Here is an 18,260-nt window from a genome sequence, read left to right on the forward strand (position 1 = left end):
GACAGCTGCTGAAAGGCAAAGTCAGAATTCGGCTAAATTGTTAGCATTCCCACTTGAAACCATCAATTCTCTATTACGAAATATCTACACAATAATCTACTTATTAACAAATACATTCGACAGTTCAAACCAACCAGTCATATTAACATGCTAGCCATTCATTTGTTCGAATTTCAACAGCATAGCTACTGGAACCCTATTGGGTTTGTTAGTATTGGTTATAATTATTCTTCAGTTTCTGCTATGGAAAATTAAAGTCCAAATTCCAGTGAGATAATAAGGTGCAGACAGTTGAGTCTCGGCAGATTTGTAATTGACATTGGTTTACGCGGTTAAGTGCAGTGCCATACAAATTAGCAAAATGGTGACGATATGCTGGGACATTTTTAAAAGCAGTATGTATTTGCTTTTGGCACCTATAACGTCGACGGTTTTGAGTTTTCTTAAATACACATAAATACCTACTCTGGGACGAAATGACCGATTCGCATACATCTTGGCGTGTGGCATCACGCTTTAGTTCCCATACTCCAGTATTGCCCAAAATAACTGACCGATATATTTTTTATCAATGTGCGCGAGGTGTAACCCATCAAAACACTCAAATGCAACACATATATTCCAATCTTCATAAAATCTATTCAAAACAACAACAAGTGTGAAAGCACGTTCAGATCGGGGGCACTATGAAGGCCCTCCTAAACCGTTTTTACTAACCGTTAGAAGTCTCGCTAAACCCATTTAAGTGGTTTTGTTTGGCCTGGAGGTGGCGCTCGTGTAAGGGGAAAAGCTCATTGGCTCATAGCTTCCATATGGTTTCAGATGAAAATATCAATATAGCGTTTACACTGGGCACGAGGATGTGCTGGGGTATCTGACCAATGGCTTCAGAAGAGTAGCGTTTTAAAATAGGGCACATTTAAAAAAGTGAAAAATACATTGAAAAATGTATTTTATTTCCACTGTTTTTGTTGTTGTTGATGTTTTGGAAAGTGGGCTAAGAAGCAGAGGAGCTAATTATAGGAAGTTGTATTCTTTGCCTTGCTGGTGGCACAGTGGGTATTCTTCTGAAATCCAGAAACAATGCTTTAACTGCAACTAACTTTAAATGCTTTTGTCTGAATAAGGTGCTGGCCATACATAGAGATAAAAGTTAACAGCATTTCGATAGATTTCTAAGTTGCGAGTCACAAATACATAATGCAACTGTCAAATATCATTGTCAAGAAATATATGCATATAGTTTCACAAACATATGTCAAAATCCCAACACAAATGAATCATTAACATAAACAAAGGATGATTAGCAAATAATTTGATTTTGACATGTTTGTGAAACAATGCAATTTTTTATTTTCAGTTATTTGTATTTGACAGTTGCATTATTCATTTGTGACTCACTGTACAGTTGTGCTCATAAGTTTGCATACCCTGGAAGAAATTGTGGAATTCTGGCATTCATTTTTTTAAATAAGACTGATCATGCAAAAAAAAAAAAAAAATATTTAAGGATTGTGATCATATGAAGCCATTTATTACCACATGTTAGTTTGGCTCCATGTTAAATCATAATGATAAAAGCAATCACCCAAATGGCCCTGATCAAAAGTTTACATACCCTTGAATGTCATTAGACACACAAGATGACACACACAGGTAAAAATTGCAATTAAAGTTGAATTTCCCACACCTATTTAAATTGCAATTAGTGTCTGTGTATAAATAGTCAATACGTTTGTTAGCTCTCACGTGGATGCACTGAGCAGGCTAGATACTGAGCCATGGGGAGCAGAAAATAACTATCAAAAGACCTGCGTAACAAGGTAATGGAACTTTATAAAGATGGAAAAGGATGTAAAAAGATATCCAAAGCCTTGCAAATGCCAGTCGGTACTGTTCAATCACTTATTAAGAAGTGGAAAGTCTGGGATCTCTTGATACCAAGCCAAGGTCAGGTAGACCAAGAAAGATTTCAACCAAAACTGCCAGAAGAATTGTTGGGGATACAAAGAAAAACCCACAGATAACCTCAAGAGAAATACAGGCTGCTCGGGAACATCAATTCACAATGTATAATTCAGAATATCTCCATACATAGTTTTCAACTCACAAAAAAATAAACGGAGAACGGAAACAAACTGCCTTTAAATAAAAGCAACATGAAGACCGTCACACATTATATAGTGTAATCACATAAAATGCACACTGGGGCTATACCTTCAGCATTTCAAACAAAATCACATCATTTAACCAAAGGTGGTGGTGGTGGGAACGACATAAGTTGGACATGCTCTTGCGTGTCCATCCGACCCTGTCAGAGATCACCTTCTCTATAACTAATTTCTGTTAGAAAAAATACAAGATGCCAGGTACTGTAGACCTGATCTGTAGCTGGACCTTGAATCTCACTCCTGGCCCTTGGTGAATCACATGAATCCCTCATGACTTTGACTAAAGAGATCCCTGACTGCCGTGGCAAGAAAAAGTAAAAACACATTACATCCCAGGAGAGTGGAAGATTATCAGATTTCATGTACACACAGGTGGCGAAAAAGAAAACATACTTAAAAAACGATTAGAAAACGGACCTCCAGTCTGTTCAGGGCGTTGCGTGTCAGACCTGGTTGACTACTGTGTGCACAGAGCCAGACACGGAAGAAAACAGTAGAGGCTGAACAAACCTATAGTACCATGCAATCAAGTATCGTGTGTCCTTATTTCATGCAACATGCGTGCAATAGTAAACAGGTAAACAAAATGCATCATACATCATTCCTACATAACAATTAGGAAGTGCCATAAATGGGTCATTGAGTAAAACCTTTAAAACAATGCAGTGTTGATTTGTTCAGACTGTGACACAATAGCTACACCGTACAAGGTATCAAAGAGTGATTTCATCAAGTAGAAATACAGGATTAAAAAATACTGTCTGTTTTAATTACATAGCATTTTCGTTCACTGTAAACAATTCTGACCGGCTTTGTGAGCAAGCATGTCTTATACCCAGTAACTTGCTTTCACCACCACTGACTTCTGGAGCAGTTCATAAAATCTGAAAATATATAGGTGGTCCTTACCTATCAAAGCACCACCCCTCTCATTGGTCATATACATAGAGTTAAATAACAAGTACCAATATTGACACAATATTAACCATCAGGACTACTGTAGTGTATTAAATGACCATACTCAGTGTTCAAAAGAGATTTGAATTGAAGACAAGCATCACCCTGGAATTATCAGGGGCCCATTCTTACAGCCATGGTTGGTCACATCGCATGTGGCTCAGGTCAGTTGGTTGCACTACAAAACATCCATCAAGTACAATAATTATGAATTGGGCACTAACAGATTTAGATATCAAAATATACAGTATACACAAATACATGTACAGTACAAAGGCATTAAACTAGCACATTTCTTTGCTATTAACGCCCAGGGTTCAGGCTGAGGGTACGGGGAGTCACTCCATTGCTGCTATCAACTCACTAGGACATCAGTTTGAAAAAACAACAACCTGGAGTCAAAATATAATTTTCCTTAGTGCATTTCACCCCAGTGTAAACAACAGACTGAAAATAAGAATGGGTTTGTTACTTGAAGGTGTTACCTGGACAGCTGTATGCCAGGATGCAGCTTAAATAGGTCTTAAAGCAGTACTAACTGTGCTTTCTCCTAACACGATGATGCCAACCACTGTCTGTGTGGCACGTGGAGGCACTATTTTAAATTAATAAAACCTTTGTGCTTTTGAAGTGTACTAAAATGTGCCAATTGCCAAGCTACACCCTTGTTCAACTGACTTAAATCCAGTAACGATTTCAGCGAAATAAATAAAACCTGTTGCCATGAGTTTCAGTACTGAAGAACCAGGAAGCCAAGGAGAGTGGACACGGTCAAGGGTAAATTACTAGAATGGTTAGGACAGAATATTGTGCAAAATCTTCACCAGTAAAAAAAAAACTAAAATAGTTGTCTGCCTTTCATGTGAAATAATAGCTTTCAAAACTAAGATTTGAGTAAATACCCTCTGATTAAATGAGATTTGCACTTGAATGCTTGAAAATAATGACTTTGAAGGATCCTCCATTTCCCTGCTACTGTTATGCCCGAAAGCAAGGAAATAAGAGCTGTGGTCACAAAAAAATACAAATGTATGGCTTAAGAGAACACAAGGCAGATAGCTAATAAATTTTTTCTGTGATGCCTTTAAATCAACCAAAACATGATTATATGATTCCAAATATACTTGTAGTATAACTATAAAGTCCTAGCTTTCAAGCCTACATCAGAAAAACTTTAAAATAATCCCTAGAAATAGAAGTGCAACTGAACTGCAAAATCACATTTTGTTTTTAAATGGTTTCTACAAAAAGTAAGCAATTAAGTCACTGTCACACTATATCTATGCAAGTGCAGACAATAGTTCCAATTCTGGTCGCTGCATTCTGACAGTAACTAGCGGTCCGTTAGAGAGCTTTGCAAATCATCTCAGCGCCATGCGGGGTGAGTGAGGGGGACTTCAGACAGGCCTGGGTGGTCTCATCACACGACATATTTGGGCAGGTGGGGCTCCTGCAAGCCCAATTGTGATCGTTGGCTGGGGGATTTGCTCTCTTCCGGCATTTGGTGGTCCCTGGAAAATACTTCCTGGCCAGGTGGGCATTTTAAAAAGATACCGCTGGTTGTTGCTGCAATGAAGCGAGGCCATAATCACATATAGGGAGTCACACAGCCATGTAATAATACAAAGCATGAATAGGATCATTTTGGTTATGAAGTCAGTGTCGTACAAAACAGAAGGTCACAAAACATTTGTGTCACGGACAACGTCCCAGAACATGCCCACAAATGGCAGCACTCAAATAATCAAGTAAGCTGAGGCTAATTGTTAAACTCAGAGGGAAAAGCTCAATTTCCTACACCTAGTGTTGTGTTTCGTCTCCTCTGGAGGAGGTCAGATGGGAGGGACCTTCAAGGGAACTCTCATTTGGCTTCAGTCATGGTAGCTGTATTTCTTAATGAGAAGGCTTGAAAACTAGGCCAAGTTGGTGAGTTCAGTTGCCCTTAAATTTTTTTTCATTCTTAAATTTGGTGTAAGAAATGATCAGTCCAATCTTTTCTTTCCAAAAATGACTTCTATTAGCTCCTATAACAAACAACTTCTTTATGCCATGTTTAAAAATAGACTTTTCTAGAAAAATCATATAGACAAATCGTGTTTTGTGTGCGTAAAGTTTAACCTTGGATAGTCACTTGAATACTGTCCCTTTTCAGACACATTATAAATCCTATTAGCTTATAAAATGAACAGTTAAGACGCAGGAATAAAATACAGCCTATTTCCTAGTGTTATATAGTTACACAACAAAGTGAAATCTAGCAGGAAAAGAAAGTGAATTGTTTCATAGGAAGGGAAATGTTATTTCACCACAGATGTTTCCTTCCTTCAGCAGTGAGTGTCAAGGTGCATCTTGGGAAGATATGGCTGACTGAAATGAGTCAAGGAAATGTCACTTCATTAGTTTATCTTTCTCAGGACTGGCTTCCACTGGAGTAGTGCCGGTTTTCTCGAAGGTGGGCTTGTCTCTGTGCAAAGCAGCTGTTGCCTCTTGTGCGTTACTGGAGATGTTTACCGTAAGGGCAACATCTCTGCTCGGCTGCTGCTGGCCGTTGTCGTTTTCCGTCGAATCGGGCTGCTGCGTCTCACCGCCGCCGCCCTCCTCCTCCTCTTCGTCCGAGCACGGCTCCCAATCATCCTGCTCCTCGCTCTCCGTCGAGCCCTGAACGGCAATCTGAGGCACCAAGCGTTTCGCCACGGCGCCGTCCTCGCTGGGCTGGGACGTGGGCGTCCAGGAGGCTGCCCGCTGCGGAAGCCGGTTGGCCCCCGGGGCGCTGAGCGTCACGGTGAGTGTCGGGCTGGTCTTCTGGTCGTCGGGGTCGTCAAAGCTCACCTCCTGCACGGCCTCCTGCTTCTTGAAGGAGTCCCGGCGCTCCGACAGGTTGAGCTTCCTCATCACCACCAGCTGCTGCGAGCGCTCCGCCGCCCAGTCCCTCAGCCTCTGGTAACTCCCGTACCCCGCCGGCAGCCTCCCATGGTCCCCGACATAGGGGAGCGCCCCCCCGCCACAGACCCCGTCCACGTCCACCTCCTCGCCCCGGAGGGGCACCTCCAGCGTGTGCCTGCGGTGAGCATGCGGCTTCTTGTCGGCGCGGTAGGAGCCGGAGAGCCTCTCGGCGGACTGCACCCTCTTCAGGAGGGGCGAGCGGGGGGGCTCGGCGCTGTGGGGCCGCGCGCAATGCCGGACGATGGCGGGGGGAGACAGGGTGTTTCCGTGGAAGGCGTGGAAGGTCTTGGTGATGCCGGGTAGGGGGGAGGGGGAGCGCTGGGGTGACAGGGGCTGCGGGGAGGAGTTGCAGGCCAGCGGGGACGGGGGTATGCTGCTGGTGGACTTGCGGCGGCACACCTTGGTGAAGCGCTGGGTGGTCAGCTTGGAGCCCAGGCCGTGCAGGGTGCTGGGACGGATGTGGGCGGCCGGGGAGCTGGGAGAGCTGGAGCAGGGAGACGTGCTCTGGGGTGAGTTGATGTCTGAGGGAGAGGTTAAATACACAGTAAGACAAACCGGTTTAAAATCCCCACCAAGGAGCTATCGGAGCTACAGTGCTGTCATATGGACATCCTCACATTGAAAGCAACTAAGTTAGTAGGAGTAGTAGTAACATTTACAGCAGTAGTAGTAGCAGTAATAGTGGCAGTGACAGTATTGGTAGTTGGCTAGTAGTCACAGCGGTATTACTAGCAGCAATAACAGGGTTGTCAGGCTTGTGTGAGCCGGGACCCTTTCTGCTACCTGAAGCCTGGTGGTCGGGGACGGGGCTGCGGCAGGGCGTGGAGGGGCCCGGCGACAGGCTGTGAGTGGGGGAGCCCGGCAGGCTCTCGCTGGACGAAACAGAGTGGTGCTGCAGGCCTCCAGAGTTGAAGCTTCGGCTGTTGTGCATCACGGTGCTCTGCTTGGACAGCTTCTTCAGGACGCTCCGCCGCCTACAACAGACAGAAGGGTTACCAATGGCTACGGCGGGGTTACAAAGGGTAACAAGGGTCATAGCATTATTCATGTTATTATATGGTACGTATATTTTTCAGGATGGATGCTCCCCAAACCTTTTTTTTTTTACACAAACGGTTGCATGATAAGATTGCAGACATCAAAGCCACAAGATGGATTTAGAACTCCATGTTAAAAAGGACAACACTGGTTAGACTGCTGCCCCCGCGACCCGGCCCCGGATGAAGCGGAAGATGATGATGATGATGTTAAAAAAGGACAACGCTGGTATGCATGTTGTTTATTATCATGCATGTAGCGACCTCAATGGACCACCAGGGGGAGACAAAATAGACAATCGCACAATGACCCTTGCTGGATGATTCTGTAAAATAAGGACATAGCGACCCCACCAGGCTAATGTACTGCAACAGCAATATTCCAGTGAATTTAACCACCTATAAAATCATCCCACCCATAACCTCCTCCCTCACCTGTCCTGATTGTCCCTTCTCTTGCTTTTCTTGCAACGTCTTGCCATCTTGCCCTTGTGGGAGGTCTTTCGGGCCGGGCCGACCTTGATCGACGTGTTCTCCAACGCAGTCGTCTGTAGGGACACCTTACCGCCGCTCTTTAAGGAAATCAACAAACATCAGTGAGGGTTTGGAATTCATAAAACGCACAACGCCCTCCTAAGTTTAGGGACCACGGGTGCAGGTTGACACGAGGTTCAGGGGTGCGCCCTCGGTACCTTCAGAAGCAGCTCCATCATCTCAGTGTGGACCAGGCCCTGCACCGACTCCCCGTTCACGTGGGTGACGAGATCGCCGGTTCTCAGACCTGCCTTGTGGGCCGCGCTGCCATCCTCCACGCTCTGTGAAGCAAGAGAAAGAGGTTCAGGAGTCATGGTACTACCGTCGGGACTTGGCGTGCGATTAAGCGTGTGATTCCAGCGCGGAGCAGCACCTACTGAGACCACATGGTGCACAGTGTAGAGGTCGCTGTCACCCATGTAGACGCGGATGGCCTGCACCGTGAAGCCGTACTTCTTCCCGGAGCTGTGGATGATAACGGGCGGCTGCAGGCTGCTGAGGCTGAGCGACAGGTCCCGGATGGGGGACGAGTCCCGGGACGAGGGGTTGGACGAGAACGAGCGCGGGGAGACGGGGCCGATGCCTGGCTGGTCGTCTGGAACAGTACACAGAGTAGAAGGGTATCGCAGTAGTGTGGTTAGGAACAGGATCCTGGTCGTTTTAGCGTTTAAAGGCAAAACTCATTGGCTCTGTGCCATGGTCCCTCTGTCGCCACGGAGACGACAGCGGTATTAACCTGCAGTGATGATCAGGGACAGGGCAGACACGGATGAAGACTTGGGGACTTTGCCCCCAAGCCGCTGTCTGTCTGATGCCCGTCTGTCGGGCGTCTCCAGCTGGTTCCCAAAGCGTCTGGGCACCCTGTGGTCCTTGGGGGAGGAGTGTTTTGCTCCGGTGCTGTTGCTGCGGATCCGGATCCGATGCAGGTTCGACACGACCACCTCGGCTGGAAGACACAGGAATATAAAGGGGCATTTCAGATAGCCACTGGGAATCACAGAGTTTCCCGCTAGGCTCAACAAATTAGCGGTCTGGTCGTGCTGCTGTGGATGTTCAGGAATCACCACTCAGGCTGCGTTATCTAACGGTGACTCATCAACCACGACCGCACTGCTTCAGAAATACAAGATCGGACTATTTTCTCTCCCTTGCTTCAACCTGGCAGAGCACCCTTCAGGTACCAACACCACAGACCACCCTGGCTGGATTGAACCCCAACCCCCGCCTGTGACCCCCGCCTCAGCTCACCTTCATCGTCCGTAGAGAAGGCGAAGCGAGGCATGGTCTCTAGACTGTGGGTGCTGCTTAACACCAAAGGGCCCACACTCCTCTCCGGCTGCGAGGAACTGGATGAGGCCCGCGGGCGAAGGCTGCAAGACAAGAAACGACCAGAGTGACACATTAAACGGACACATCCACGGCCGGTGTAGTCTTCTCGGAGCATTCACCGGCACTTCTCGACTTTGTCGAACTAATCGTCATTTCCATTTCAACCCGCTCACCTGCCCTTGCGATCCTGGCGCTGGCGTTCCTGCCTCGGGACATCGCCTCCCGGGGAGGGGGTAAAGCGCCCATCCCAGCCCTCCTTGTCCTCGCTGTGGCTGCGGTCCGACGAGAAGCTCAGGTTGGACAGGTGTTCTGTGCTGTTGTACACCTGAAAGCATGGCACATCAACATTGGATAGAGTGGCCACGATTCACAGCTTCCCATTACATTACAGGGAATTTCCCTACACTCTAGTAATATTGTTCAAATTTCAATTTGTTCTTTGACCCGAATTTGAAGGAGAAGCCTCCAAACCTTGCTGAAGCGGTTTGACCAGGAGGAGAACTGTCGGATTTCCAGGGAAGACTCTTCATCGTTGGTTTCGTCATCCTCATCCGAGGCCAAATGGTGGTACCGGTCTGAGCGAGCTGAAAACATGACAACCACAAACATTTTGCGGAACTCTGGAACCTGGGCCGTGCCAAATAAATGTGTAATCCTCATTCAAAACACTATGAATTACCACAGAAAACATTGATCATTCAGAAATAGGCAGACATGAACAGCAGATACGTCACTGTGAAGATACGATCTGTGAAGACACTAGACTGGCAATGACAGGAAATGTCCCCATGCACTCACTACCGTACGTCACCCTGGATGGCTGGGAGCACCTGCCGAATGACCGGCTGAACAAGTGGTGGAGAAATGCCACGTACTGTCAAAGTAGCTGGTGTCATCTTCCGCCTCCAGCTGAGGAATGAACTCCGCTTTCTGTCGCAGCAAACCGTTCCAGTCCAGACCCAAGAAAAAGGGGTGTTGTTTGACCTCGGACACTCCGCCTAAAACCAAAAGACCATTTCCATCACAAGGGTGCAGATCTCAGAACATACTGTGACACGGCAAAACGTCCGTTACGCTGCCTGAAATGGAAGACTAAGGCCGGTATCCAATATCCGCACAAGTTAGAACGACAAGGGTGGGCATTTCGCTGAAAGAGCAGTGGGCTGGACTCAAACCACATGCCCACCAGAGGGGGTGGTCCAGACTGCTGGACCTTCCCAGAGAGAGGGATGAGAGTAGGGACACTGGTTGACGCACCTGTTCCCAGGCGCTCCAGTGGGCTCTGCCTCATCAGCCGTGTGATCATGTCCTGAGCATCTGCCGGCAAAGCGTCTTCTCCATCGGGCCAGATGATGTCATCTGTACGTTCGTCAAGCACACGTTAATGGGACCATCTACACACCGAACATGTTGTCTCACTGTTCACTGTCAGCGGTCATTAGAAAAACGTTTCATATACAATGAGTACGACAATAAAGACCCTTGTGTGTTCCGTCCCCACAGGTTGTCTACCGCTAGCAGCTACATTTCACCAAGTACAATGTTGTTAAGCTGCTGGGATTACTAGTCTCCATGGAGGAAGTTATTATATGAAACATGAGAGATATTAAATGCAGAGGATATTTTAAAACCTTTTTAAAATAACACCTTAAAACCGTAAAACTAAGACTTGAATAGGTTGGATTTGAGAATGGCCGATATGTTTGGAACGTTTCCCGAGTCATTCTATGAATACTAAGTTTGATCTGAGACCAGGTGTTTAACTCATGTCCTCTGATGTTAAAATTAGAAAATAGAAGATTTGCTAGTGATATTGAAGAACCAAGGGTCTTCTTGACCTTCTGTCATCAACAAGCCGAGCTGTCAATGACCGTGGCCGTCCAAGAGTAATACTGACGTTTCAGCAGATCAACCACCTGCCTCTCAGAGGGGCAACCCTTGGTGTCAGGTTTTCCCCTTGCTGTATGAAACACGAGTTCAGTCAATTCAATAATTTAAAGGTATATGCAAGGTTCGATGTCTATATTCCCTGTAATTCAGTTCATTAGTTCAATGTTAAATGCTTTGTGTAACTTATTTAGACAAAAAAGTATGATCCATCTAAAATATCTAATTCCACGGTTGCTGTGAGGAAAAGTAGATTATTTTATGGTCAACACTTACATTGTGTCCTGAATCACACAATTTGTTACAGTTTTCGTTACATTTGGGACAAATGCTTGTGTCTCAGATACATGGAGGACGAAATCATCTGCATATAATTGAATATGCTCTTCATCCCTCACATAGTGAATATGCTCTTCATCCCTCACATAGTGAATATGCACTTCATCCCTCACATAGTGAATATGCTCTTCATCCCACACATAGTGAATATGCTCTTCATCCCTCACATAGTGAATATGCTCTTCATCCCTCACATAGTGAATATGCTCTTCATCCCTCACATAGTGAATATGCTCTTCATCCCTCACATAGTGAATATGCTCTTCATCCCTCACATAGTGAATATGCTCTTCATCCCTCACATAGTGAATATGCACTTCATCCCACACATAGTGAATATGCTCTTCATCCCACACATAGTGAATATGCTCTTCATCCCACACATAGTGAATATGCTCTTCATCCCTCACATAGTGAATATGCTCTTCATCCCTCACATAGTGAATATGCACTTCATCCCTCACATATTGAGCTAAAGGTTCAATACAGACATTGAGCAACAGGGGGCGCAGAAGTGGACATAACTTCTAAACAAATTCAGACTTTGGATTTAACAGAATTTTTTGTACTAAACCCAAACTCGATCAATTCCAGGATACAAAGTTATTTCTCATTTACTGATCCATCTTCACATAAAACACAGTGTTCCTGGACACTTACCACTGACCACCTGCCCAAAGAGTTCTTCTGGCGTGTCCCCAAAGAAGGGCACACAGCCCACGAGGAACTCATAGAGGATGACTCCCATGGCCCACCAGTCCACTGGCTTCCCATAGCCCTGCCTCAGGATCACCTCTGGGGCGATGTACTCAGGGGTACCACACACCTAGAGAACAAGACCGTCAGATACCGCAGATATCTACACATTGGAATTTAGTCACACGTTGGTTACGGGAAGATACGTTTATACCGGGTTAAGTACTTCAATCTACACCGGGTAGAGTATTTTAATCCACACCGGGTAGAGTACTTTAATCCACACCGGGTAGAGTACTTTAATCCACACCGGGTAGAGTACTTTAATCCACACCGGGTAGAGTACTTTAATCCACACCGGGTTGAGTACTTTAATCCACACCGGGTTGAGTACTTTAATCCACACATTGGATAAGCCCAGGTACAATTGCTGTCTTACAACTTCCCGCAAAACATTTAGAATGACTGACTGGTAAAGAATAAGGCATTTGAAAAAACACAGACTCACCTGTTTGTCGATGAATTCCCTTGTGTCCTTTTCCATGTGACCCTCATATAGGTTTGTAGTCATGTTCATCAGGCCAATCCTGGACAGGCCAAAGTCAGTCAGTTTGATGTGGCCCATGGAAGTGATCAACAAGCTGCAGGCGGGACAGAGAGGACACGCTGAAACACTTTCTTCAACCTGCAGTGTGTGCACCTTCAAGGCTGGTGCCGGACTCACTTGTCAGGTTTGAGGTCCCGGTGAACGATGCCGTAGTTGTGAAGGTACTCTAGGGCCAGGACCGTCTCGGCAAAGTACATCCGGGTCATGTCCACCGGGAGGGGGCCCATGTTCTTCAACAGGTTGGCACAGTCCCCACCTGCCGAAGACAACCACCGCGTTGAACCTCATCCGGTAAGAATCTCGGTGGAACACATACCTTTCCGGTTACTCTCCATTCGTGGCCCATTTTAAGGTGGAATAACACCTTACCTTCCACATACTCCATCACCATGCACAGGTGGCGCCGGGTCTCGAAGGAGCAGAACATGGAGACCACGAAGGGGTTCTCTGCAAAGGTCAGGATGTCCCGCTCCACAAACACCTGCTGGATCTGGTTCCTCAGCACCAGGTTCTGCCGGTTGATCTTCTTCATGGCGAAACGCTGCCGGGTCTCTCTGTGTCGGACTAGGTACACAGCCCTGCGGGACCCCGAGGGACAGGAGCCATGCGATGAACAGTGGGGTGCAGACAATTACTTCCACAGTTCATGCTCCGTGGAACCTAAGGAATGCAACTACTGTCTTCTCTAAAATGAAAACAAGCGTCCCTGAAGCCGTTTAACAGTACACCAGTAAGTCTTCATTTCAATTGTGAAAGTGTATGGGCTGCAATAATTAAGAGGTCTTATACCTCTTAGATGTAGGACTCTTCCAACATCATCTTTCTTATGATTTTGTATCTATTTTGCCGTGTAATCATTTGTTACATGCATTTCTATAGGGTATAGCAATTTCAATAAAATTTCTGGTTACACAACCTAAAATTTCGAATTGCTATACACGACCCGTCTCACGATCACACACTGTAAAACAACGTCCTCTGCTTGGAACTGATCACTGGTTTAACGTCAGCACGCTGACCACTTATGCACTGATTTAGCATTAGCACGGTAACCGCTTATTCGGTGTGGTGACGCGCCGGCTCGTCGGGTGCCTCACCCATAGGCTCCATTACTGATGAGCTTGATGGTGTCAAAGTCACTCTCCAGGGGTTTCCTGCGCGTTGCGGTGAGCGCCTGGGAACACCTCATCTGCAGCAGACCATGAAAACAACAGAAACAATTGGGACACCGACATACAGAAGCTCCTGTGGAGCCCGTTATCCCACTGGTACCAGTAGATTACACAGCCAGTCCACCAAATTATGTCAAGAAAATTAACGAAAAGGGCCGCTATTGGGCCAATTGAACGTACAGTTTATGTAATTCTGCGTACAAACAAATATAGTACATATCAGGCTAGCCATACCTCCATGGATTCATCAGACTCCACTGTCATTGATGGAGGAGACTCATAGTGTTCAAGCTGAACCATATCTAAAAGGGCAAGGGGGAAATATGCAATGCATGATGATATTGATTGGCTCTGGATGTCAGTCTGGATGTGGGAAACCTAGCTCACAATGTTCAGTCAAAACATTCACCTTCATGGGGGTCACGAGTCAATCCCAGTTGGTTGATTATGTAACGTGGGATGTCCGTCTTAACTCCCTGCCCCATTTTGGCATGACCCTCAGCTGCCTCCAGCAGATGGTAGAACTCTTCCGGGTCAAATTCCTGCCAGTGACATCCATTGTCCATTAGATTAGTTTGAATATAAATCGCCTAGCTACGAAATGTCATAAGCGAAGCAGCAGGTTAAAACTGTTCCCATTCTGTCTGCAACACAGCAGACTAAGAAGAAAAATCAATACATCGCTCCTCAATGCATCGGTCCCATTTTGAAATCAGAACGGGAGGTTTTCTCTCAGGCTCACCAGACACTCAAGCAGCCTTGCCGGGCGGGAAATGATGATCAGGATCTTCTTCACCAGCTGAGTGATGACAGCGACCTCCTCGCTCTGCGAACGATCATACGCCTGGGTTGCAACAACAAAATGTTATCAGCCTCTGCATAGAGGAGCCCATCGAGATGATCACCTTAAGACACTGGAGGGGGGGGGGTTAAAACACTGGACCGATCCTGCCTTTCGGCATACCAAACAGCATGGTCAAGAAAATCGTGTTAAATCAGGTGAAATGGAAATAATACACCCAAATATATCCAAAACAGTATGATTTACTTGCAGACTCAAGACTTCCTGTCTCGAGTATCACACAGAGACAGTTGGACGATGTGCTTTCTGTCTGAACATTCCGAGACCTTCATCACAGAAGCTGCCAAGTGACAATTCTCGCACTCACATTGTGCTGTTTACATTTCTGACAGTTTCCTAAATCTTCATGTCTGGTGAAAAGCAATTTGTTGACACCGCCACACCGTACAGACTTGGACAGACATTTTACAGAACGCTAAATCAACGACTTCTTTGCTGGTCGAGTGTGGGTCATTTCATAGGGAACGGTCAGAGGGACTCACGTTATGTATTGTTTTTACATTAGCAACATTTACAAAATAAAGGTGCTAAAATGTCTTCTGGTGCTCAAGCCAGGACATACTGTCTAGATAGAAGATCCTGGTATTGTGTAGAAAGAAAGCCTGTGTGCAAAGCACTTCCACAGATCTTAGAATTCACCATAGGGGAGGGGCTACATGATCATACAATGCAATTTCTTTTTAAATGTACTGGGAGCTGAGAAAGGAATAGATTATGCAAAATAAATAACACTATTATAAATTGCTCTACGGTTCACAAATCATGTAGGCAATGATGTTAAGCCCTCAACCTATATTTCCACATAGGATACCCCATTTCAACAGCAGAGTCATGTTTCAGTTAGATTGTGTAAGCAGGACCAACGTGAGTCTGCTTGGTTTAAAATGGTGAAAGAAACAATGATTTACAAATGAGAGCAGCTCAGTGGAAATGAATGCGCAGTGCTTTCAAGTCATGTCTAGAAAGACACCCGACACAAAACTGGGGTTTTTGCAAAGAAAATGTAAAACAGGAAATGACGTCACGTCTCACAGGCAACAACCCCACCACATGAGACAGCCTCAGTAACGCTCCGACTCACACGTGAGGGAACAACTCTGACTCACAAAAAGCACAGAGGGAAAACAAAAGAAGCCAACGCAATGAGGACGAACATCTTACAAAAAGGATGAGGAAAAGCAATGTGTTATGGAGATTTGTCTCAATATTCGTAAATAGACCTAGATGTCAGTAAATGGAAGTCAACACTGGCAAATGTTAAGCAGCAGTTGTAAATGTTTTACAGATTTGTGTTTTATTAGTGAAATATGTTTTTACATATTCTCACATTCTATTTATATTTGTGAAACGTGTTTACGTATTTACAGAGAATGTTTTTATTTACAAAATATATTTGTTCACATGTACAAATCCTCATTTTATTCGTGAGCAGTGATGAATACACGCACGGATTTTCTAGATATATTTACGAATATTGAGACACATCTAACTCCATAATGTGTCCCCTGAAAACGTGTTGAATCTGGCCAGAATAACTATACACGCCCGCACGCTCGCCCGCACGCGTATCCCCACGATAATGTGTCAGAGTAGACGCTACATCAAAGAGGTGCACTCTGAGGGGATCCTGACTCCCACCGTGAGTCACCCTTGGGAACGCTGAGGAACGCCGTACAAAGGGCGCGCCCTCCGAAAGAGCACAGGACTGCAGGAGGTTGACATGGCCATACCACGGATTTCAAATATGGCACCTCAGGCCTGCCTGCTCTCTGGAGGTACACCGTCCCTGCTCCTGCCCTGACACACAAGGGGGAGGTGGAAGACGTTGCCATAGAAACTACCGCTCCATCATAACTGGGATGGAGCTGAAAAGATCAGTCCATTTCCAAATCTATTGTGTGCCTTGGGGCTTGAGTGTATTACACTGTGTTTTTGGCAGTTCGTTCCACTAGGCCGGGCACAGCCAATCCCCCTTGATTCAGGACATTTGAACGGTCAGATGTATAACCTACACTCCAAACATGATACGGTTTTATCAACACCGTGACAATGCGTAGAGTACATGGTACAGTCCAGTTTCCTTACGTTGGCCCAAGGCCCGACACCCGAGGTGAAGTTATAGTAACAGGCTATATTCATGGTCAGCGCTGGCCCAAGGCTTCGCTAACTCAGAGCCAGAACAGTCGACTGTAGACCTATGTCAGAAGATCCCTCCGGAGCTGCTGAAAGTACTGCCCATTTTATATATATTCTCTCTTAACCCTGGAAACAAACTCCCCTTCATTCAACCAATAATTAGGACAGCCCTTAAGACTGCTTTACACAGCACAGTAGCAGTAAAACCACATGCAAGTCATGCTAATCCTAATATAACTGATTATCAAGGGTAGTTTGAGAGCACAAGTTTTTAAACTCAAGGGCTTGCGCAGGTTATCGGCCAATCACTGGAGACATGTGCGGCCATCCCACCTCGTGGAGAAGCTTCTCCAGCTTCTCCTGCAGCTCCACAAAGTAGCGCGAGGTGACCAGGCCGGTGCGGGACTTGTCCAGGCAGTCTCGGACCAGCTCCACCAGCTGGTGCTGGATGAAGCCCAGCACGCCGTCAGACAAGGGCAGGCTGCTGTCTGGGGAGCAGGCAGTGACGATGTTCAGTAGACGCTCCTCCATCTGCGCTGTGGCCTGAAGGAACGGTGGAGAAACACATTCAGTCAAAACCAGCGATCAAATGTGGCACTTTTTGGAGCACTACAAACTGGTAGAAGTCAGGGCCAGTATAACCGGCACCCTTGATACATGAAATTGGAGGTGTCTTTTCGTAGTTCTCAATGTTGCATTCAGATTATAGGCTATAAGAGTAAAGTCCCTGATGTTGAGCTCTAATCGAATAGCATCACTGAAACCAGTCAACCAAGATTTTCAGCTTAGTTTCTGGGAATGCAAATCAACACAAAGTTTCAATGAAACAATATTTCTCTGGGACTTTTCCCCCGTAGCATAGATAAGCTTAAAATAAACTATTCACCTCAATTCAACAGTAGCCCTCTGGACGATCATACACCATGCTGTGTATGGGACTGAAATAGGCCTATACACAGCCAGTCTACAGACATTCTGGGTGCTATTATTTTAAGTATGACTGAGAATACATTCTTATATCAAAGAACAACGCTGGAGGACCGAGGGATAAATGCCTTGCTCAGGGACAGAACAACAGATTTTTCCCCTTGCCAGCTCAGGGATTCGATCTGGCAACCTTTCAGTTAGTGGCTCGATGCTACCCGGCAGCCTGTGTTTTTATTAGGCCTTTACAAAGCTACGGGGTGTAACGGTAATCAGAATGACACTGGGAATATAACCCTGTCAACAAAAAAAGTAAAGGAATTTATTCTGGAATAGTTACGAAAGTGAATTAAATATGAATAGGATGGATGTGTATTTTTTTAAGTAAAGATTTTCCCCCTTCTCACCAACGGCAAATGGATGCTTAATTGGTAATATCTGCCCCAGTTTTTTATACATAAAGCTTTTCATCATGTCCCTAGTTGCTTGTAGTGCAATTTTAAACAACTAGCATACAAATGGTGTAAAGCAGGGGTCGACAATTAATGGAATATATCCCTGTGACCAACCGATTAATGTATGAACTCATGATTGTTAGTCGCTTAGCTTGTATTGAAGGGCCTGCTAAATGGAGTACATTATTATGAGAGCGATGATCTAATTGGT

At 45.6% G+C, this 18,260-nt stretch overlaps 1 protein-coding gene across 5 annotated transcripts in view; it reads right to left on the reverse strand.

Annotated features, from left to right (window-relative positions):
* Positions 1-1,981: 1,981 nt before the first annotated feature.
* Positions 1,982-18,260, reverse strand: part of LOC105026197 (microtubule-associated serine/threonine-protein kinase 3) — a 43,984-nt gene continuing 27,705 nt past the window's right edge. For all 5 annotated transcript variants that reach the window (XM_020049366.2, XM_020049368.2, XM_010897496.3 and 2 more), the window contains 20 exons: positions 17,004-17,213; positions 14,415-14,516; positions 14,082-14,214; positions 13,907-13,974; positions 13,598-13,689; positions 12,870-13,078; positions 12,618-12,756; positions 12,402-12,534; positions 11,858-12,023; positions 10,229-10,330; positions 9,847-9,969; positions 9,443-9,555; positions 9,145-9,296; positions 8,891-9,012; positions 8,379-8,588; positions 8,020-8,237; positions 7,801-7,923; positions 7,544-7,680; positions 6,855-7,045; positions 1,982-6,592 (listed from right to left, as the gene is read on the reverse strand). In XM_020049366.2, the coding sequence (XP_019904925.2) occupies positions 5,517-6,592; positions 6,855-7,045; positions 7,544-7,680; positions 7,801-7,923; positions 8,020-8,237; positions 8,379-8,588; positions 8,891-9,012; positions 9,145-9,296; positions 9,443-9,555; positions 9,847-9,969; positions 10,229-10,330; positions 11,858-12,023; positions 12,402-12,534; positions 12,618-12,756; positions 12,870-13,078; positions 13,598-13,689; positions 13,907-13,974; positions 14,082-14,214; positions 14,415-14,516; positions 17,004-17,213 (3,819 nt within the window). In that variant the 3' untranslated portion in view covers positions 1,982-5,516. The remainder of the gene's footprint in view (positions 6,593-6,854; positions 7,046-7,543; positions 7,681-7,800; positions 7,924-8,019; positions 8,238-8,378; positions 8,589-8,890; positions 9,013-9,144; positions 9,297-9,442; positions 9,556-9,846; positions 9,970-10,228; positions 10,331-11,857; positions 12,024-12,401; positions 12,535-12,617; positions 12,757-12,869; positions 13,079-13,597; positions 13,690-13,906; positions 13,975-14,081; positions 14,215-14,414; positions 14,517-17,003; positions 17,214-18,260) is intronic.

The sequence above is a fragment of the Esox lucius genome, chromosome 8 (genome assembly GCF_011004845.1).
Source record: "Esox lucius isolate fEsoLuc1 chromosome 8, fEsoLuc1.pri, whole genome shotgun sequence".
NCBI lineage: Eukaryota > Metazoa > Chordata > Actinopteri > Esociformes > Esocidae > Esox > Esox lucius.